Here is a 23,685-nt window from a genome sequence, read left to right as displayed (position 1 = left end):
TTTATCAGCTGCAGAATTCAAACACGCACACAAGAATGAATACACTGTTGTTTGGCTTTAGATGCTTTTAGAAGAGATTTCTGGAAGGAGACGTTTCCCTGCTTCTTGTGGTATTGGAATAATGATGCTGTAGCTAATGTCCCGTAGAGCAGGGTTCTCAGTCAATCCGAGTAGTCCAACAAATGGTTAAATCCCACTGTACAGCAGAGACAACAGGATGAACCGTGAGAATAGAGTTTATGCAGGACTGTGTGAACTGCTGCTGCTGCCGCTGCCACTGCCGCCGCTGCTGCTTGTGTAAAAATAGACGGCAATACATCAAATCCACAGCTTCAGCTGGCTACAATTCATAAAGGAAAAAAAAAAAAGCAAGCAGCTCCCTGGTAATCTCTGGAGTATGAAGTGAGGTTTGAGGATTTCTGCATGTTTGCATTTGGCAAAATGGAGCATTACCTGAAAGTTCGGGCAACTTGCGAAGCGAGGCAAACTTTCTCTGGACCCCACGGAGAGGAATCCCAAATACAGACCTGCTCAAAGGAACTAACCCTCTGGCTTCGAGCTTGGAATAAGTGCTTAAAATGCTCCCCTCAGGCAACGGGGGAGGGAAAAACAGGTTACAGGCGATGCTTTTTAAGTAAGATGTTCATGCCGTAGAGAGCTTACCCATCTAAAGTAAAAATGTACTGTGTTCTCCAGTATATTTTTCCTATCTGGCGGAGCATGCGTGTGGATTCTCAAGTCTCTTTGTTGTGTTTTAAATATTTGCAGCTTGCCATTGTATCCGCTGATTTCTGTTTGCATATTGTAATTGCTCTTACCTTGTTTTGATTTCTTGGTAAAGTGGAATAGATATGGATAATTCATATGTCCTGTAGCTATTATAAGTCAAGGCTGTAAGTGGATGACTTTCTGGCTCCGAAGTCCTAATTGTTTCTGAGTAGCTGGAGTATCCTGTGGGTTGTTGTCTGGCTTGTAGCATGGGTCTCAGCTGCCGTAGGTTCATTTTTCCATCATGTATTATTCCTAATGCTGCTAGGAGCTGATTGAGGAACCAGCTTATATGGAAATACTGAAGATTTATTTTAATCACTAGAGTTCCTGCAGTAATTTCAAGCTAGTAACAGAATAGATAATTTATGTCAATGACTTTTTCCTAGTGCAGAGGCAAAAAAAAAGAAAAAAAAAAAAGGGGTTGATCTTAACATTAATTGTGTGGTGAATGGATTAACTGTGGGTAGGATTTTACCAATGTGCTCCTGCATTGCACTTCCTGTAGCAATACAGGCATCTGCGTGCTGCTTTGGCTCGGGGGATCACCTTTACTGATCTAAAATATCGCAGGCGGCAGGTACTGGAGGCAGCTTTCATTTTTTGAATCACTAATGTTTGCTGTCAACGTAAAATGTATTATATTCTCACTCACATAATGACAGGACGGCGTGTTGCTTAATAAAGGCCTGCATCACTGTAGCTGATCAGCGTCCCCAGTGCTTCACAGTTTAATGAAGGTGATGTACAGTAAGGTTGCGAAGATTGATAGAGAGAATCCACATGACACACATTCTGTCAAGTCTCTCTTTCTTTCCTGAGTTCATCCCCTTGGCTGTTTGAAAAACTTGTTAAAATAAAACAGATTAGCGTGTTGCTTAATAAAGGCCTGCATCACTGTAGCTGATCAGCGTCCCCAGTGCTTCACAGTTTAATGAAGGTGATGTACAGTAAGGTTGCGAAGATTGATAGAGAGAATCCACATGACACACATTCTGTCAAGTCTCTCTTTCTTTCCTGAGTTCATCCCCTTGGCTGTTTGAAAAACTTGTTAAAATAAAACAGATTATTTTTTCATTAATATAATTAATATGGCACAAGTCCAGTCTTCCTTTTTTTTTTTTTTTTTTTAATTTCCCTTAAAGACAAAAATTTCTGTCAAGTCTCTCTTTCTTTCCTGAGTTCATCCCCTTGGCTGTTTGAAAAACTTGTTAAAATAAAACAGATTATTTTTTCATTAATATAATTAATATGGCACAAGTCCAGTCTTTTTTTTTTTTTTTTTTTTTAATTTACCTTCAAAGGCACAAAAATGTCCAAAAGGTTAATGGAGAATTATACTTAATTATAATGATTCATTATCGTCAGTGCAGTTAAGCTAATTTATTGTTTGCGCCTGAACTAAGAGAAAAAAAGTCTGTTGGAGTGAAATAACGCACAGTAATTAGCCTTTTGTGTTTAGTGACTGCTTTATCCTCCTAAATGTTACTATAAAATTAATGCTATAGTTATGGAATAACTATCATATCAAATAACGGTGGGAAGACAGTAAAACGTATGCTAGCAATGCAGCTGCACCTGTTACAGATGTATAGGCAAACAGTAAATATCAGCGTGTCAGATGAGGACAGTTTTAGGACTTGGAGTGTTAAATCTGGCATCATCCAAAGGCCAAATATAAATTAATAACAGGAACACTTGTTACTAATGTGTCTCAGATTAGAAGCATAATGTCATATTCAGAAACATTGATTTTATTATCATGTCAACATTGGCCAGAGCATATATACTTCATTTCAGCAATTACATTTTTTTTAGGTGATGTTGCAGTCACTATTGGCAAATGAAAGCTGCGATGAGCAGGTTTGTTTTTTTTTAAATACAATTGTTTATGTTGCTTCAAAAGCCCACTGTAGGAACTTAAAAATGCAGATTACCAAGAGTAAACATGTATAAGTAGGTGGTTCACAGAGTGAAGCTATTTTTACAAATGAAAGCAGTAACAGATCAGCAGGATACTTTAGAATTCTATGGCATCAGTTTTAAGCTACTGACCTCCACAACACAAACCTGAGAATGATGCCGAGAATCTACCTTTTCAGTCAAAAACTAGATTAACCTTTAATGAGATCAGAGATTTCGGCCAAGCATCAAAAAAGGTCATCTCTGCATTGTAAGATTGCTGCCGGAAGGTTGTGTCTCGTACTAGAGAAGAGGGAACTCTTTAATTTTTTTCTTTGTGGGTTTTTTTTTTCCTATGACCAAAATAATGATAAAAAATTGTGTGCAGTGAAAATTACTTAAGTGAGGTTTTGACTTCTTAAAGTTCTGCAGCCCCTTAAATAATAGGAAGGAGAGCAACTGCTATTTCAGAGCCTCGTTTTGCAGCCTCTCAGCTCCCTTGCCCCTTGGCCTATTCCATGATTATCTCATAGTGTCCTGGTAGATGTAGAAGTTGTCTGGTAAATTATAGCTCGCACCAGCTGCACCTAGTCTTTGTGCCAACAGACAAAATCTTTGCTCGTGGCTGCGCTGCTGCATCCAGCCCGTGCACTGCAGGTGCACTGAGATTCCCAGGGACAAAAACCTCAATGAAATGCACCTTCAGCAGCTCTCACTTGCATTATTGTAAAAGGTGGTCTTTGCGAGAGTGACGTAACTGATATTGAGCAATTCACATCAATGGACACTGTGTTAGTGCCCTACAGATCTCTCTTCAGAAAGTGGGACTTTCTGGGTTGACTTCAGTCCAAATAAAGTTGGGAAATCATTCAAACCACCCAGTCAACTAACGGGAGTCGAGGAGGACCTGCTGTTGGCCATCCATAACACAACGCTAGAAATACTCAAGGTGGAAGCCCTTAGACTCAGTTGACTTTAAATGGCTTTTAACCATTCAGTGCCTGGTGCCTTTGCAGCTTTATATGTGTTTTGCAGTATACCCACATCAACGTAGATGTTCGGAGATGAGTTACAAGGGTACGTGGTACAGTGCAGGAGGAATTGCTTCATCGAGCAGCATTGACGTATGGGGCTCTGCTATTTGCCAAGCTGTTACTACGTGTTTTCCATAATTAGGAAATGGTTTTGGTGCATACTCTAACATTTCAATTGCCATGCTAAAGTGGATGTGTATTATTAATTTTTTCTTGCTTAGTAGGTCAGTCAATACCCTATCTAGCTTCATACTAGCATATAAAAGGACACTTATTCCCGGCTTATTTGTATTTATCACTACTCTCTTCGTAAGTCACAGAGACAAAAACATTTTGCACTGCTGAAGAGGATCCATGCAGACTAGACTTTGTTTACTACCTCAACCAAAATGTTTCACAGACCCTCTACATTAGGATTACTGAATCAGTGGCTGCCAGAGGAGGAAAACCCATTTGGTTCCCTCACTGCAACCGCTGTCTGGGGACACTTAGGAAGCTGATGGGGACAATAGATGTGTTCACACCAAGCAGGTGAAAGGCTGCGTGAACTAACTATGCCTGTCACCCAAAGCTGAATATAGGGATATTTCAGAACGCACTTTGCTTACCAGGACCCTGACGTGTAACTGGGTGGCTGTGGTCTGCGCACCATTGAGTGCATCGGAGAAAGAGCACAGCAGCATCACTGACCCGTAGTTTTTTATGCCCATATGGTAGCCACCATCATGACTGACCTCCAGGATTACGGTGAGGATCTGTAGAAGTGAAAGTGTGACTGTCTCCAGCTTGAGCTAGCCTCCAGGGCCGAAGGCTGTAACAGGCTGTGCCTCTTTAACCTGAATGCATCAGGAAATGCGTGACAGACCTTGCCCAGAGGTATTCATCTGTAACTTCTACCTGCACTGGTTCGCTCTGAAGCAGGAGAATAAGGCCATGCTTTGGCCTCTGCTGTTGGATTTAATAAAGCTTTGAACACGATTGTTATCAGAGAGTATAGGGAGAAGGAAAGTCGTTGCCCCTGGACAGAGATGAGATAGAGAAAGCAGCTTATACCCTCCTGTTTCCCCCTCCCCTTTGCATACCTGTGTAGAGCTAACAATGATGTAATGCTTAGTGGGTTTTTTTCCAGAAAACAAAGTCAATTCTAGTGACCCTGTGCCATAGCTTAATCGAGGCTTAATTCTTATCACATGATATTAAAGTTAATAGGTTCCTGGTAATTAATGAAACTATTTCTGTGTTGCTGTTTCCTGCAGTGTGCTGCTCTGGTTGGCGAAGACCAGCCTCTTTGCCCAGATCTCCCAGAACTTGACCTCTCCGAACTAGATGTGAACGACCTAGACGCAGACAGCTTTCTGGGGGGACTGAAGTGGTACAGCGACCAGTCTGAGATCATCTCCAATCAGTACAGCAATGAACCCGCCAATATATTCGAGGTAAGGCAAGGTGATGCAAGTGCATACTGCAAAGTCCTTTCTTGCTTTTGCTTTTTTGTTTTTTAGCCTGGTGGACAACGGTTTTACTATTTTTCCCCCGTTAAAAGACAGCAAAAGTGGTGATGTGTGTTACGGGTTCTGACTGGCGCCTTTAATCCTCGTGATCAAAACCAGGCCTGCAATCTGGAGAAAGGGGGGAAAAAGTCTTGAAAGAAATTAAATGGAACTTTCGATTTTTTAAGGGAAACGACTAAAGAGAGCCTAGAGCGCACTGCCCTGTGGTGTCATGGCGAGGAGTTGCACAGTTGTCAGCTACAAAGAAAAACAGAAGTCAAAACGTGTTTGTTGTCTTCCACTTGCATTTCTCGGCAAGAAGCGGGGTGCAGCACAGCAGCTAGCTGATGGGTAGCTGGAGCTGGGGCATTTCTAGTACAGGGTTTTACCACTCAGAGCATTACTGTGCAAGGCACTCTGCACACAAATTGAGAGGTCCTCATAGTTGATGTATTGGGAAGAAAAAGGGTGGATGTGGCAGAGAAGGCAGTGAGGGCTGTCGGTAGCTCAGGAGCCAGTGCATTGTTTGGGATGTTTCATATATCTCTTGACAGAGAGCAGTCTTAAAGTAAAAGCTGAAGGGTGGTAGGAGAGATTTAAATGTTTTCTTTAAAATACTGCCTTGAGGATCAGGGTGTATGAGAGGAGGGTTACGGTCTCTTTATCTCTGTCTCTGGTCTTCTTTCTTTTGTTGTGTAAAGCCTTCATGATTCTTCATCCCGTGGTTATGGGGCAGCCGTGCCGCTCCTGAACCCTAACCTCCTTCCCTCCTTGATGATAGGAGATGCCATAGATCATCCACTGACTGGGAAATTGGACAATAAATTGATTAGCTGGCAGGAAGACCTTGTGCAACAGCAAGCTACAGCTGCCTCTCACACGGCAGGTACTGGAGCTCCAGGAAGTACGGCTGGCCTGCTGGCTCGGGGAAGCCCCAAATTACCATGGTGGAGTTTAAAGGCTGGAAAAGATTAAGTGAAACAGTATAGTAAAATGCTTGCCTAAGATGTTCTGAATTAAATTCTTCTTTTTTGTATACAGCTCTAAACCCACGGTGATCTCCCTGATGCAGATGAAGTTACTCTGGATTTATACCAATATAACTGATAGCAGAAACTGGTCCTCTCTATTCAATTTCTATCATTTACACCCAAGTAACTTGGAATTAATTTTATTCAAATCAAAATGAAATTAGCCCTGCAAAGCCCTGTGCTTAGGCCCTCTTTTTTCATTAGTTGTATAATGTTCCGTGCCTTGTTTTACAAAGTTTCCAAACCCTGTCTTGTTCTTGAATTGCAGTTGTACCGCCTTGGGCAGGGTACGGCATGTTGGTGTGCAGGTTTGGATGGCCGGTAGCAGGGAGGCAGGGGGGCAGGGGACACATTTGCAGCTAGTGTGGTAGAGAGTGGCTTTGCCTTTTTTATAACCAAGGAGACGTATTTTTCCTCATTCATCAAAAGCCAAATGCAGAAGCATTTTCCTTTTGGAAAAATCAGTTGAAGATGCAGGCTTTCAAAGTGTAAGTTCCAGATAAGTAATATAGTTAAGCATCTACGAACTCTAAGCACACGAACTGTTCCAGTAAAACCAGTGGAACTTGACCACAGGCTCGTTGCTTGCCCTGTGTGTAACTGCCTGGTTGCAATGGTGGCCACAGCTGCTGAGTACAAAATTGTCTCGGATAGGTAGTGCTGATTCCCCTACATGCCTTGTAAAGGAATTGTCACTTCCTATATGAGACAGCTCCCATTCTGAAAATCAAAGCATGTTGCAAACAGCAAGACAACCAGATAGGCTTGTACTTAACCTCATTGGGAGATGGTGACATGAGGTACTGGTCATTACGTGTAACCTCTCACAGGCACGTTTGGGTGCATCTGAGGATGAGCAGCCTCAGTGTGAAGAAATAGGTGGTATGCAGCTGGGGGAATGCACCTAGGCAGCAACTCATAGGTCAGAAGTAATAGTTTGGGAATTAAATATGCTGCTTCTTTCCTAATGGGCAAATTCTGTTGTCCTCTTTGCAAATGCCTGGATTTCCTCACACTCATCGGCTTCAGCTGCAGGCTGCATCACTGTCTCTGATAGCACGGCTTGGCCCATACTTACCTGTAGAGACAAATTGTGCTCTAATAGCATTTTGCAATACTGCAGTGCAAAATTAGACTATTTTCACCTTCGTAGTGTATTATATTTACATTTCTTGGTTGCTTGGCCTAGAAAGATGGGAATGAAACAGTTATTTTCTCCTCCCATACATTAACCCTGTTCCCATTCTCCATCGTGCAGCTGGATACCTTGCACTATTTCTCGCCTCTGCCGCTCTGTAATGTGACGACTGGGGGTGCTCAAGAACAGAAGAAGATGTCTTCTTCCTCCAGAGACTTTCTCACATACTCTGCGAGGAACTATTTGTTTTAGCTGAGAGAATGGAAGTTTTGTGCAGTTTCCCATTTGGTAATCTCTAGATTTTTCCATATTGATCTGCATTGGCTTTTTTTTTAAAAGAAAATAACTTTTTTTTTTACTTTTTCTTTCTTTTTTTTCTCTCATATCATCGTGGGAATAGTATGTTTTATCTAGCTTAAGCTTCCAGATGAAGCCTTGTCATACAAAAATAGAAATACAGTCTGTTTGAGGTGGAAGGGAAAGAACCAGAATGGCAAACAAATGTTGGGAAGTACAAGAGCAACATTAATTGCACAAGCTGTACAGTGTTAATTGCCAGACCTAACCTTGAATGAAGCACAGTCTCCTTTGAGGTATTAATGCAGTACATGTGGCATTGTCTAGGTGAGGGCTGGTGTTCAAAAGCCCTTTGCAAAGTTCCTGGATGTCTCAAGCTGGTGCACTTTTTTTTAAGAAAGGCTTTTATTTCAGAAGGTGAATTTTCAGGCTTTCTGCAAATCATGTTCCTGGAAGCTCGCTTGAGCTGAGCACCCACAAGCAGTGGCACTGGGAGTCTCACAGACTAGAAATTATTAATAGTTATGGTAGCAACCAGGAGCCAAGTGAGATAAAGGTCCCATTAGTCTAGATAGTATTAACTGTTGAGTATAAATCCCTGCTCTCATCTGCTTAGGTGTGATGAGATACTGGCCTTGATCCTAGTATTAAAACACACCAGCATCTTGTAGACGCACCTGATTCATCACTGCGTTATTCTACTCACCTGCCAGTGTAACTGGTACTAGTCCTGAATCAAGCCTGTACCGTCTGCCCCAGCGTGGAGGCTCTTCTTATCAATGTGTGTAAATATGCATGTTATAAATTAGTTGATTTCTTTCTATTCACAGCTTGATCACTTCTGGTTTTCACCTGATTTTCTTTGCCCGTTGTTCTGACTGCTGGAAAGATAAAATGAAGGCGTTCTTGCCCCACAGGGCACTGTCTATTGACACAAGTTCATGAAGTAAATAGTTAACAAGTCACCCAAGACCAGTTATTTAGATGGTTCACTGCATCATTCACTTTCATTATTTGCTTTTGTGAAGAACTAGACTTTAAAAAAATGTATTTGTAAAAAATTGATTTGGCTACTTTTAGAAAATCAGAATGATTCGTTTGTCGTTCTCAAAGCTAATGCTATGTGAAAATGTCAACAACCATATAACTTCATGTGGCACGAGTGAGAAGGCTTTTTGTTTGTGAAAACTGTTGTCCCCTGAGGCTTCTTCAAATATACCGTACCCTATCATGTAAGGTTAGTCATATTTAAAATTATTTATGACCCATGCCTAGCATTATGGAGAGAGAAGATACCTATGGTGGATATATCTCTGTTGGCATTGCTTATAAATAACTCGACTGATATTAAGGGAAAATGCAGCCCATAGATAGGCAATAACCTGTTGAAGTATAATGAAATTGTGTAAAATCATAAGGATTTGTAAGTGTGGTATTCTCATACTTGGCAAAACACTTTTTTTAGCCTTTAAAAAGACTTCAGAAAACTCACATTGCTTGCCCTTCCGTGGATTTAATCTATTTATATAATTCAGTATTCCAGAGAGATGCTCAATGTATTTGATTACTTTATTTTTAATTGTTTTGCACAGGTGAAGCCCAGGTTACTTTTCAAGACCGTGCTATGTGCCGTGTATTTGGAAAGCCTAAACAGGCTACTATGTTTTACTGTAGGCTGCCAAAAAATGTTCTATTACAAGCAATGAGAATGTGGGGAGAGAAAGAGATGCACAGTGAAATGCATACTGTCTTGCCCCTGGCAGCAGGGAAATTCATGGAGGTAAATGATTTCTTATTTATTTGGAAGGGTATGCATCAGGAAGATGATGAGGGTAGAGGGGAGCCTTAAACATCACCAGGGTAATTTGCATTGGTTCAGATTATAAGATCTCTCATGTTCTGTGGTGCTGCCAGTCTCTTTCACTATTGCAGGTTATTCATTCAAGGTTTGCAGCCAGATTGATTAATGAATGACCAGATCTTGCGTAAAATGACTTGGCCTGACTTTTAAACAACCACCAATGTTTTCCTTGCCAGTCTTGTGACTGGTGTTAATGGGTTTTCAGAGAGCTGAGTCTATATAGACTTTCTGTACTGGCCTCCCTAGCATTTTTTCCACTTTTTAATTTTCTCCAAAACTAGTAGCCCAGGGCAGGCAGTTCAAGGAGATATAATCTCAGGGAAAAAAAGACATAGTAGTCAAATCCTTGATGGCTGATGCCCTTCAGTGCCAAATCAGCATGATTTATCATAGCCATCTATTCAGCACAACAGAGGCTGGAGGTGAGCTGCATGGTGTACCTCACACAATATGCATAACTAGAGCTCTGAACTTTGAAGGAAAGCCTCAGAGCTATTTGCAAAGTGCTGGTGCTTAGTGAATACTAAATTACATTTAGGAAATAGTCTACTGCTACCAGTTATACTTCATTTTTATTCTTGACACAGACACCTAAATCAGAGAACAGTAACATTTCAGAGATTATGGTAGCAGTTTGGGTATGTTCCAACACTATAATAGGATCAGAATTTTAAGGCCTTTTTTATTATTACCAATAGTCACTTAGTTTCTACTGCAGCGTACTTTGTAGGGAATTACAGCTTTTACTAAAAAGATTAAAATGCTATTATGCAAATGATTGCAGTATGTTATTATGTTTACAAATTAACATCCATGGCTCAACACACAAATTAACTAACTATTCCATCTATATTATTAAGGATTTAATAAAGTAACTGTTGATAAAAATGAGGAGCTTGGAACAGTTAATAGGAACTGATTGTGATTTAACATAGAACTTAAACATTGTGTTTAATGTTCTAGATGGTATAATGGCAGAATAAAGCTTATCAAAGTGCTTAAAAGAACTGAGATTGTGTGAATGGCATAGCAGCATGTCTGAGGCCTCAGAGAGCACAAACTAAATAGCTCTGGGCAGTAACGTAGAGCAGGCAGCATATCAGTGAATCTGAAGGTAGCACAGGACCATCTCGTATCAACATGTAGTTTCCTGCTCCAGTAAGTATGTTTTTTGCAGTTCAAATTCATACACATTGAATGTTTTACATGATAAGCACACGTAGGGTACTTGGGAACTTGCGTCCCTCTAAAATGCATCCTGTAATGAAATGCTTCTGTGGCAAATGGGATTTCACTGCAGAGAGTATCGCTGTATGACAAAAAAGGGGAAGGCTGAGTTCAGGCTGAGATGACTTTACAAACAACGCTGCAAATTGCTATTCCTCGTAGTTCATAAGAGATCATAAAAGCGAACAGATAAGAGCTACTGAGGTCCTAGAGAAATGCATGTACAGTATGTGGTTACGGGATAGATTTAGTAGGGAAACAGACAACACTGTAGGTTTAATACAACAATAAACATAAAAGGCAAAAGATGCAGATTTGGGATAGGAAACTTTATAAGAACAATAAAAGGTAACAATGTCTCATAAAACCGCTTGTGAGACTAGGAGAAAGACCCTCAGTTCCAGGGAAAGAAAATAGCGGAGGCTGGGCGAAAGTGCCAGAATTTTTATATTCCTAATGGAGCAATGTCACGTTTCTTGTGTGTTCGAATGCATTACTTTTTCCAATGTCTCTGGCCTGACTCAGGTTTCTGTATTTACTAAATAGGAGATGAGCACAATAACATTACATCTATGGGGATGATGTATGTAAACTATAATCTACGACTAGCTATGCTGACATTTAAAAAGGCTCAAGCAGTAAGTGGAATTTATTTTACTCGAACCAGCTGCTATGTAATGGGGAAGAGTTTATGCAAATGCTCTGTATCTAGTGTTAGCAAGGTGTGCTGCTGCTCCCTTTTCTTTTCCTCTTGGACAAACTACAAACTGTCTAAACGCGTCTCTGTTTTAATGCAAGAACCTTGCATGTTGGTTGAAACCTTCAGGCAGGAAAGAAGTCTCAAATGAGCAGAACACAATTGCTTTGAGAGCATATTGTTTGATGTATGAGGCCACCAAGACCATTCCCCAGGCGCACAATAAAGAAAATGCAACTGATCCCCTTCGCAGTCCCATTAAGGAGATATTTCACCTGGAGCAGCCATGGCTTGAGACACTCACCGTGTCTCTGCTCTGCTGAGCGCCTGTCCTTTTTGCAAGAGGGAAGACTAACACTCACCAGAACAGTAGTAAGCTAATTAGGTCATTAGACGAATGTCTTGGCCCATGTTAAAACCAGTCCTTGAGGACACCATGTTACACTGTGTTCCCACTGGCTACGTATCTAAATACAAACTGGTGTCAGCTGCCATACAGACAAAAATGTAATGGCCTCCTTTCACAGAGGTCATCTTAAATCCACTTTGGTCACAGTCACACTCCACATCTGTTTTAGTGAGATGCAGCTTCTTAAGGTGACATTTGGACTTCATAAGCACGCAAACAACCGAGCTATAAATTGCTACTGCTGGAGTTATTTTGAATAAGTGTATACTGTTTCATATTTATAATGGTGAGGCTTCATAATATTCGCAGTGAATATATAACACAGATCAGTTCAACAAGCATGAAATTGTATGTTGTCAACTTGTCACATAAATAGAGCCATATTCTAGCTTACGATAATGTTGAACTAAGTATTTTCTCCCTAGAACTGCAGAGAGGGTCGCAAAAAAGTGGGACAGTGGTGCTGTCTTTTGTTAGAAAAACACTCACGGAGACGTTGCTAGTGTGAAGTAAATATTTCTGATAAGATTCTTCTGTTTTTTTCTTCCCCGTTTGCTTAACAACAGCAACAGAAAGTTTGCCTTTCTTAGACAAATGCTAATTGGCTAAACTGTTTAAATTTATTTCCCTTAATGGTTTTATTTCTAGTGTAACCTCTTTGCTTTTTTTTTATTGTTGCTATTTTTGCACTGTGCATCATTGCTAATTGCTAATAAATGCTCCATCTTAACCCTGGCATGCTCTTTCCCAGCTGCCCCATCCCACTTAACATTAACTCAGGCCCATGCCATTACAGAAGGATAAAATAGCGAGGCTTAATTTAGGAATTTTTTTTTCTTAGTGCCGCTAACCTATTGTGCATGTGTAGGTCAGGAGGAGGAAACTGCTTGGAGCAAATTTGTTGCAGGGAGAAAGTTTTGGTATTGAATCATGTCGAACTTTTTTTTTCCCCATGAGCAGAAAAAATACAAGGAAGAGAGTGTGTGTGTGTATGTGTGTCTGTGAAAACTTAGTCACTTGTAGCTCTTGTTATACTACAGTGCTTAATACTCAGATGCACCAGAAATTTGCAGCCTTTCTGGAGGAGTGCCCCCTGCCAGCTTTTTGGGCCTTTTTTTCTCCAGTGTCTGGTTTTTATTTTGATAGCTTTGTGCAGGTGCATACGGGATCCTAATGCCTATGTTTGCAAGTGACTGACTGCAGCATTGGCATGCACAGGGATCTGACTGTGTGTGCACACGCACTCAGCCATGGAGGCTGGTTTTAGGTCTCGGTGGAAATCAGCCCCTTTGCAACACGTAGTTGGTGGCTTTGGCTGAGTTTTCTGTTCTGACACAACAGAGCAACAGCCTTGCTTCGCAGTGATTGAGAAATTAATTAGCACTTTGTGGTGGTGATGAGTCTGAAGGGCCATGATTGGAGTTTGCTTTTTACCACATGCAGTAATCACTGGGTGTTGTTTATGAAAGCACAAAACCAAATCCTATTGAGATTTTGGTGTTATCATGAAGCCTGAGCTGTGTGATGCACTGGCATCCTACTTCCATTTCCTCACACGCATCTGTGCTTTTGTGTTTTACTGTGAGTAACACAATGGGGTGCTGGTCCATAATGGGTACTTCTAATCACTAAGACGATAATCAGAAGAACAGTCTCTTTTCTGTGAGGAGCCACGGTGGCACCCTTGGGCAAGTGTTGTTGACTTGTTGATTTATGACAGCTTTGAGTTGCCTGAACTGCTCACAGCCATCTAGCTCATCACGAAGTTCAGGAGGATCAGTCCTTCCAAGCACGTTACAGGGTTAGAGGTGTCAAATGGACAGAGAGAACTTCCTACACCTCTACACTTCTGTCTGCTGCCACATCTGCTCCTTGAGGGCTCAGCGATATTAAATCTTTATAGAGATTTGGAGGGGCAGTCCATCCAGTGGTCTGATGGACTGCAGATCTCTCCTACAGGAGATACGCTTTCCTGAAAACAGAGAAACTGGGTGGAAAACTTGTTTCTCACCCAAGAGATTATTTGCAAGGAGGTGGTGATAATGGTTATCTGGAGGATTGGTTTGGTCAAAGGAACGTTCTGCTTCCCCCTGAGCTACTGGAAGAAACAATGGGAGTTTTCTCCTGGAATGGTAGTTTCTCTCGGCGGGAACTCAAAATTGTTTCTGAAAGTACTCCTAAACCTTTGTGAAAAAAACAATTGTTCTTCTCCCAAGTTGCTGTTTGAGCAGTGACATAATGATTCAGGAACTGCATCGGAGAGCGCAGGTAATAAATGTTATGGAAGTGAGACTTCTCACTGGGATTTTGACTTTGGTGAGAATGCTGTGGGTTTGCACATTTTCACAGAGCAATCAATGACCCTAAGTGAAAAGCAGGTATGATGAGTGTTTTAAAAGTCTTCTAGAATTCAGGATTTTTTTTTTTTTTAAATATGCACCAGTTGACTAGCTGCATCTAGTTATAACGTGCTCCACTCTGCTGGGCCCTGTGGGTTGAGACTGAGTGAAGAGGACCTTGGATCTATTGTCTCCACTTCAGGAGGGCTTGTTGGCAAGGTGTGGGCAGCTGGGTAGTGCAGGTGACAGTGTGGCTGGTAAAGGATGAAGAATGGGCTTGGAGCAGGGGAGGGCTTCGCAGAATCACAGAATGGTTGAAGTGGGAAGGGACCTTGGGAGGTCATTTGGTCCAACCCCACCTGCTCAGGCAGGGCCACCTAGAACAGGAAGTTGAGGAATTACTTCTGTGTTCCTCTACTGCTGCTTCTCCCCCCATAAAACAACACTTTATTAGGACTGCTAATGAGTTCCTGATCCCATTTCAAAAATCTCTCCAGGAGGCATGTCTGTATACAGCAAGAAACCCATCATGGCCAAATCCTAGTTTTCAGAGGAAGATGGGTGGCAGGCAAGAGTGTTCTCAGTCTGGTCTCAGTTTTCATGTCAAATTTTCATATAAGGAAACCTACCTCTTGGGCTAGTTTAGCTTCCGCAGGTCCTTAGCTTGTCCATTTTCACAGGCTTGTTGTTGGACTAGTGAAATCTTAAAGTTGTCAGGTAAAAAAAGGATGCATATGCAATTATTTTAATATTATTTTAATAAACAAAAACCTAAGGATATGATTATTGACATCCGGTTGGATGTGTCCTGTAAGGAAGGCATTTGACCCTCTGGGAATGCACAAAAGGAGCAATTAGGCTTTTATTTCTACCTGTCTGGAGGAAACATGCATTTTTGAAATTCTTTTTCTGGTTTTGTGTTTCTTTTACTTTTTTCCCCTCACCAGGACTGGTGTGGATTTTTTTGGCTATATTGATTGTCCTTAAAAGCCCAACAAGCACTCTTCACACTAGTATGAAGATATCAGGCAAAAACGTTACCAATTGTCACCTCAATTGCATCTGGACAAAAGCCAGAAAAACTTGTGGTTTTTTTTCCTAAGGCATAAGAAAATATCGCACGGTCCTTAACACTACAGAGACATTCATCCATTTCCACTGAAAGGGTGTCAAACTGCTTCTGCTTGTATGTGATGGGAGTGTTGCCATCTCTTGTCATTTTCTTTGCTGTTGATCCCACTCTCGTATAGGAAGGGTCAGGTCAAATGCCTCTCTGGAGACCAAGTCTCCCATTTACAGCAGGAAATCTCTCGGGTAGAGAGGATAACGTTACAAAACAGAGGCTAACATTACAAAACAGCTCTGCTGCCTCTGGCACAGTCTAGAGCATCACAGACCAATAACTCCTATCATGTCACTCTTGCAGCACCTTATTATCTATGTTTTTCTGTAAATCCGATCTGAGACTGTCATTACCAGTTTCAGGTAGGTGAACACCATCTGGGTGAAATAACCATGTGCCAGTGATGGGCTGGAGGGGGCTCTTGTTAGTTAATCATCCCTACCTTCCCTTTGATGAGTTAATTTGTCTGTTGAGCCATGGAGGAGCCCCCAAGAGCTCCCAGGAGACCCTTGTTAAAATTCTACCGACAAATGGGAAGATAGGGATGATTTCACTCTTTTTGCTGGATCCTGTGCTATCTATGATGTTGCTAAATCATCCATAAGGCATAACTTTCAATGCAATCTTTTTGTTACAGTTCTGGCGGCACATTACTTCTTTGTGCATTTACTTTTTAAACATTGTCACTGGATACCTAACCCTCCTGAAAATCTCATCCCATGAATTAAGGTTAATTGCAGTACTTCCATGTGGCCCTTTAGTAGCTGGCATACCAGGTTCCTTGGCTGTGATGCCAGGCCATATTCTCCCCGCCCCCCCCCCAGTTCCTAAACACAGTCTTTATTTACTTGTCTCGTGGTGATGCCTAAAAACCCTGTAGTAGAGGGGTAGTCTCTTTGTATGTACTAGTGACCAGCCCATCCCTGTTTTGTGGTGAGCACTTTGAAGTTCTTAGAAGGAGCAAAGGTAGTGAAAGAAGAAAAGAGCTGGTCCTTGGGGCTTGTGAGTGAAGATAAACTCAAGTTATTCTTCCTTTACAGGCCTGGGAGCACTGCTGTCTAACCCGGCTCCTCTTCTTCCCAGCCAGCTGGAGGCGGTTACAGCCTGCTGATCTTGCCCAACCCAGGGAATAAAGTTCTAACCTACAACACAGCTAAGAGATGCTAGCTTGAAGTTGCAGTTGTGTCAACATGATTTGGGACTACCAAACCTGGGGAGAAGCTGCTTTAAGTAGTACATCCCAACATGGAGACTTGTTTGTCTCCAGACCTAAGAAGAAGAATTAAATTAAAAAAAATTAAAAAACTAACCAAACAAAACCCCCCAAAAGGCTAGGAAGCTAAGAAATACTGTCATTTGGAAGATGCTCTGCTCCCTTTTTAACTAGTCAGACAGCACTTGTTAGCTCTGATACAGTGCTCTTACAGCCAGATCAGGACTACCTCTTGCAAGGCCATAAGTATGTCTCTGCATAGTGCTGACGGGTGCTGTGGGTGGATTTATTAGCTTTTGCTCAATATTGATGTTTCTCTTAGGCTCTGTTCTGAGAAAGGGCAAACCCCTTCTGCAGGAACACAGGGAAAATGATGGAGGGGCAGTGGAGTAAATCTAGAAGAGTCAGTTGGGATCCTACCAGGTTATGAGCTCTGGCTAGAGCTGACCATCATGTACCAAGCAGGTTCCTGCAGAGTTAGCTGGCGTCTCTGTATTGTGTTTTCAGATCTGTGTTGGGAAGGGTTATTTGGCTGTATCCTGTACAGATCTAAATGTTGTCCAAGAAGCTGCGCTCTGCTGCAACTTCCTGGGGAGCTTCCCCAGAGTGCCAGGGCGCAGGAATTATGTCAGGGTTGCCACACTGTGTCAGTTCAAGTCCAGTATGGTTGGAGCTAATAGGTCATGGAGGGCTAATTCTCTGCTGGACCATCAGTATCACCTTACACCCTGCTCCCAGCACTTGCAGCTCTGTGAACACAGTCCAGATGCACTTGAACTGCCTCTCTGTGGACCCCATCTGGACCCAAGAGGGCTTGTTAGGGGCAGCCCCATGCTGTATATAGGTGGTTGTTCTCTTTCTGGATCTCTCACAAGATTAGACTTGTGAAACTTCGATTTTTAGACCCAAAGCTAAAATAGGAAAAAGACCTATCCCTAAACTTCAACCTGTAATAGTTCCTATTTCCTAAACCGTGCTTTTGAAAATTGTGTATATATATTCTTAAAGATGTGCCTTGGCCCAGCAGGCATGTCAGAAACTTTTTAGAAAATGGCTTTTGTGGGTACTGGCTGCCTTCTCCAGCCTGTTACTCCAAGTTGCACCACGCATTTAGCAGAAACCTCAAAGTGGACCCTTCCACTTAATCTCCCATTATGCCATCCTACGCCATCATTCCAGCTTGCCCTCCATCACTATAACGTTAGCTATTTGCCACAGCTTCCGTCAGCTTGCTTTTTTCCCCGACCAGAATTCATAGGGATGAACAAAAATCCACTCATGTCTCTTGTCCTTCCCTACACCTGCTTCTGGGAGTGCAATGACAGATACCAATTTTATTGTGTGCCAGTGTTACCACTCTGTTTACAGCAGATTTAAGAGTTTACATTAGGCCACAGTGTTATCTTCCAGTTTTCCTAATTCTATCTGCTGGCAATCCCAGCTATGCGGTTGGGGTGGCTGCCCCTGTCCTAAAGGAATTTGTGTCAATTTCTGCGGGGACAAATCCTCCCTGTGCTAAACCGCTTTGCAGTATTTGCTCAAACCGAAATTTTGACAAAGACGTTCTGTCCACATCCACCAAGAGAGATTGCCTTTTTTTTCAGATGCACTTGGAGGTAGATGCATTGGAAGCTGCCTGTACCTGGCTGATAACTGAGACTGAGTATCTATGTAGCACGATCCATGCCCGTTTCTAATTTGTCTTTGAATGACAAATGTGTCTTCACTGAGTCAGCAAAAGAAGAGATCCTACAGTAGAACTCATTGCCCTTCTATCCCTTTTAACAGAGCGACTAGGTTTTCCCAATTCCTCCCCAAAATCAGTCTTTAAAAGAGCTCTTATAAAGACATCTCTCAAATGTATTGTCCAGAACTGCATTATGTTCTCTAGTCATTTCCGATCAAGACTCATCATGTGCTGTTATTTCTTTAGAATCCCTCCCTAACCATGGTATATTCCCAATTTAAAAAAGAATTCAAATCTTTGTGAAAATCAAAGTTGCCAGGATTTGGAGATAGTCCACATTAGTCCTCACCACTGTTGCTCCTAGAGAGTCAAATCTAAGAGTTGAGTGTGGATGACCTCAAAAAAGAAAAGCAGATTTCATTGCAAACTTCTGCATTTCACGCAGGAACCCTGAACAAGTTAGCTGAGGTTCTCTGGAAAGGCTTTAAGATGAGAAATTGGTCAAATTTTGCATGGCTTCAGTTTTCATTGCAAGTGCTCTGTTCAGTTCTAAAATGGTATCTTTTTTTAACTTTGAAACTGCTAACTGGTAAGCCAGCCCCTTCTCATGGGAGAGGCCTTAGCAGAATAACTGTGTGTGTGAGGAAGATGGCAGAACAATAGTGTGGCGTAGTAACATGCTTGTTTCCAATAGCAAAGGAGTCGAAATGCTCATAGACTTGGAATGAAAACCTACAAAATATTGCTGACTGCTATTTAAATGTTTGAATCCACCTGAATTGTTTCTGTGCAAAGAAAATGTGTCTCCCAGTGCCAAATATGTACACTCCAAAATTTCTGGAGATGTCTACCTCCTACTTCTTGAATACTTGTACCTTTGGATATGTGCAGGTGTCCTTTCAGGTCCTGAATGCTACTCGACTAATGAAGGATCAGGGCCACTTCACCTGATGTTCTCCCTCTCTGGAATCCAATAATTGTTTTGCATCAGGGTGTAATTGTACCTATAGGTATTAGACAAACCTGCTAATTCAGACTCTGTAACTCTTGAGTATCTTCCCAAATTGCATTCCATGATTTGGTTAGATTATATCTTATCTCTAACCTTCTTGCTTCAATAAACACACAATCTAGCCTGTCTTCTCCCACCTTATACACAAGGAAAATCATCAGAACTTAATCTGTTGCTGGCATTAATGGCACAATTCCTCAACCTAATTCCAATTCACCCTGCCTGATATCCCACAAACGCCTTTGAGAAAGTATTTTATCCCTGATCCTGTGCCAAAGACACTTTCTTCTTCCATCACTGCTGTCTGACTTCCTACGGACTTTGTAACGACCTTTGCAGGCTGTGGTGGATGACACAGTCTTACATACAAAAGTCTGCAAATGAGTGCCGCATCTCAGGCTGTCACTTCAGCTTAGAAGGTCCCTAACAGCAGATCCCTGATCTTGAGCTATTACTATAGCCAGAAAGTGTAGTCTTTTCACTAGGAAAGAAAAGAATGGAAAAAGTATGCAGTAAAAAGGGGGGCAGCAACCCAACAGCTTTTTTTCTCTCTTTTCCTGTCTGGAAGGTGTTCAGACATTGCAGACACCCCGTGCACTGCCCTCCTTGGGGCTCACGTGCAATAAAGCTGCTGTCGCAGCAGCCTGATGGGGATTAACAGGGGTTGCTTTTGTGAATATTTTTGTTTCTAAGTACCATCCAAATTCTAAAGTAATAGAATAGGAAAAAAATATTTTCCTACTTGGCTTATAGTAATTTGGGAATCTTTCAGATGAAGCTCTGCTGAACCCTCAGTTCACTTTCTCCTGCTTATCTTTCCTTGGGGCAAACCTATCTGTGTGACTATCTGTACAGGTAATGACTTACCCAACCGGCTTTGGATGTTTTCTGGTTTTTATCTTCCCAAAGTAAGTTACGCAAAGAGAGGGCCCCACTCAAACAATATGTTTTGTGGACCCTTTGTGTTTCCAAGACGCTTGCTGAGTTGCTGTTATATTATAGCCTCTTCCTCCTGTGTTTTGGGGGGTTGGCCCAGCTTCTTGTGTTAACCTAGATGATCTCCATGCTCACTTTTGAACTCAGTCATGACTGTGTTCCCTCCCACTGGTCCAAACTTGTCTCTTTTGCTGTAGCGCGCTGATGTTCTCCCTAACATCTGCTATGTCATACAGGTATCCTGTGGCTTTCTAGTATGGAGGTGCATCTGACACACTATCCTTGTTCTGTTGTGGCCATTCGCTACGGTCTCTGTGTCAACTTTCTCTGGAAAACTCCATGCTGGAATGCCAGTAATAAGTGAGCAAATATGATGGGGATGTTTTCTGTACAAAAAATGGCAAAATCACCAAGTTCCATGAATGCACAAAATGAGCCTCCCCTTAGTTATGTTGCTGTGACCCCAACGCTCTTGACAACCATTTTTCAGTCCTCTTCTGTCAACTGGAAGCTCGGCTGCAAGTGCTTTGGGACAGGGACTGTGTGCACTGTTGGCGTCCATGAAATGTTGTCCCCTGCTTGGAAGGGGAGACTGGTGTTGCTGGTTGGAGCCCTGCTCTCCACTGTGCCTGTGGGCATTCTCTGGCCTGGAGAAATTGGTTAACCTCTGCGCGTCATCCCCTGCTATAAAGCAAGGATTAGAATTCTCCTTTCTTTGTCGTGTCTGTTTGAACTGTGAGTACTTTCTGCAGATACTTTCCCTACGATGTGACTGGAGATCGTTCAGTGCAATAGGGCTGTTGTCTTGGTAGTGCTGGAGTAACACTTAACCAGGAGAAATTTAAATTGCAGGAGATGGATGGTAATGTTAATAATCATAATGAAGATGGAGCATTATTTTTGCCACGTGACTGTGGAAGGAAAGGCTGAGAAATAGATGGCTAAAATCACTGAGCGCATATTTTCAAAGACAGGGCTTGCTCAGCAGCCGGGTGACAATAGACATGTTGTTTATTTGACAGAGAGGCTGTGAACTTAACTCCTGACTCAAAAAGAAAACTTGCTTCCCAAATGAAGACATATGGAGGGTTTTAATGGCAATTGCAAGACACGTGACTCGGTTATGCTTCTATGTGTGAGCTTGTAAAGGCAGTGGGTATATAACTGGTGAGGGAATCTGTGAATTCCACCGCTATTTAAGAGTGAAAACATTTCTCACCCTGAAAAGAGAGTCAAATAAAAATTGTGTCTGAGAGGACAGGCTCTGCCAGCTCCACAGCAGTTGGATGCAATGCCTGCCCAATAAGGGAAGGAACTTCTGGTCAGCTGCATGGTTGGCTTTTAACTTGACCTTGCCCAGAATTTGTCTCTAGAAATCGGCCTTACTCAAGGTGGGGGTTTTAAATTATATTAGAAGTGACTCAAACTAAAAAGTTGCAGTAAAACCAGGGAAGGGGAAAATACTGGAAAAGATGCTAAAATACATGCCTGAATCAGTTTCCATTTGGTGGTCTTGTTATGGCAATCATCCAGGTGCCAAGACTGGTGTAGTTCCTGGGATGTCATGTGGAAGGCAGTGGGCAGGAATCAGTGTGTGGAGACACTTGCTGCTTGAATCCTGTGATGTTCCTGATCTGAGCTCGTACAGCGAGTACCCATGACGGTGTTATCTGCAGAAGTGTGGAGAGTTGAAGCAACAGCAGCAGCAGAGATGTTACACTGCATGACTGATTGCTGCTGTGATGTCTTTCAGACTGGCTGTAGCACAAGTAAAATGTATGTAAGGACTGAGGACATCTGTGCGTTGTTTTGGAGTTTCTTTGTTTTGGTATCTTGTCATGGTTTTCAGTGAGGAGCAGGTGAACAGGTATCCTGCTTAAGACCACTTAAGGAGAACTGCTTGTAGCCTTAAAAAAAACCAACTCATTTTATAAGTTTTAAAGATGAGGTGCCTTCATTAAAGACTGTAGGGTCTTGCAGTTTTACCCCAAAGAAAACACTGATAGCTCTATAGTTCAGCTGGCAGGGAACTGTGTCAGACCATGGAGCCTTGCCCATACGTGTGAGTCCTCTTACGGTACCAGAAAACATTTTGTTTTCTTCTAAAGTCCCAGGCAGTGAGCTAAAAATGTCTTGCTCAGATACGCATTTTGGAATTTCAGAATTAAATGTAATAAAGCAGATATTTATTTTTACTCTCTTTTGATGAGACACGCAATAAGAGAGTGAGGATGCGGCGTTAGAGTATCTTTTGATTTGCTATTTGCTATGTGTTAAACATTTATATTTCAAAGACGCGTTTGTACCTATACCGAGTGTTTGGCAAATCCAACAGCTCATTAGATGTTAACAATAGCAACGCTCCTAAATATAAAGGATTCATAGGCAAAGTACCCCTCAGGCTGTATTTCTGAGAGAAAAAGTGGCAAATAGAATCAGAAACTAATTAAATAGTCAGCTAAAGCGAGCATAACTTTAAAAAGCTCTAAAACTACCAAAAATGGAAACATATTACAGTTATCTGCATTCACAGTGCAGAACAAGTTTGGTAGTATTTAAGATAATTCTCTAGTGCCTGCTATTTTTAGTCCAAGGGTAAGCTTCTGTAAGAGCCTTTCAGCGTTGCATCCCTTTAACCTGGCCTAACAAGCTAAGCCAGTAAGCTGTCTGATTTCCGTCTTACGGGAGGCAGAGAGATAGCTAAAACAAACCATTTGTGGTGAAAATGCTCAGCCTATCTTGTCTTAAGAGCTTTCTTCATATAGATTTTTTTTTTCAAATGCCCCAATATAAGGCGTTGCTTGTCAGAGACCAAAATGTCAGGCTTTGCTGTTTGGAAATCGTAGAAGCACAGGAATGAAAGGAGGATTTTATAGACCCAGCCTAATGGAAATAAATATCCCTGCGTTGCCACCAGTGAAACCCAATCGGGGCAGTTTAGGCTATTGGTATCAATGCGTCTGAGGAAAAAGGAACATATTTAGTTTTTCTCGGGGAAGGAAGGGCAGACATAAAGGGCCTGATTTGCTTCTCACTTACACTTAATCTGTCCTGGTTTAACTCCGTAGACTTTGCCGGGTGACGCTTGGTTTGTGCTGCTCTAATCCAAGGGAGACTCAAGCTGGGGTCGGCATTATGCTCCCTGTGCTGCCAGCACCCGGGTTCGAGGCACCCTTTGCTATCGAAAGAGGAGGCAAGGCCATATGCAGCTGTAAAACACTGCAGTGCTCATTGCACGCTGGTGGTTTGGAGTGCTTCAGGTGGATAAAACTTGGCAATATTATTCACTTACAGATAGCTCTTTTTTATTGGAAATACTGTGTGGGTTCCCCCCCGCCCCCTAGTTTATAGGATGCTGTGCAACCATATTTACTTTCTTCTCTCTTTCCCCTTCCCCTTTCTCTCGCTCTTTTCTCCCCGCCTCCCCCCTCCCCCCCCCGACCCGATGGTGTGTGATCCTTATGTACATTTACCAAACAGGATTTTATTGCTACCTAAACAGGGTCCCACCCCACCCACTC

At 42.1% G+C, this 23,685-nt stretch overlaps 1 protein-coding gene across 2 annotated transcripts in view; it reads left to right on the top strand.

Annotated features, from left to right (window-relative positions):
• Positions 1 to 23,685, top strand: part of PPARGC1A (PPARG coactivator 1 alpha) — a 68,004-nt gene that overhangs the window by 645 nt on the left and 43,674 nt on the right. Inside the window, exons 1-2 of one of the 2 annotated variants that reach the window (XM_019470214.1) lie at positions 2,488 to 2,631; positions 4,961 to 5,140. In XM_019470214.1, coding sequence (XP_019325759.1) covers positions 2,590 to 2,631; positions 4,961 to 5,140 — 222 coding nt within the window. In that variant the 5' untranslated portion in view covers positions 2,488 to 2,589. Of the gene's footprint in view, positions 1 to 2,487; positions 2,632 to 4,960; positions 5,141 to 23,685 lie in introns of those variants that run through there. The other variant, XM_009272288.2, reaches the window with a different exon arrangement.

The sequence above is a fragment of the Aptenodytes forsteri genome, unplaced genomic scaffold, assembly GCF_000699145.1.
Source record: "Aptenodytes forsteri isolate BGI_AS27 unplaced genomic scaffold, ASM69914v1 Scaffold333, whole genome shotgun sequence".
NCBI classification, from domain to species: Eukaryota; Metazoa; Chordata; class Aves; order Sphenisciformes; family Spheniscidae; genus Aptenodytes; species Aptenodytes forsteri.
Note: the sequence above shows the minus strand (reverse complement) of the source record. Positions and strands in the feature narration are given on the sequence as shown.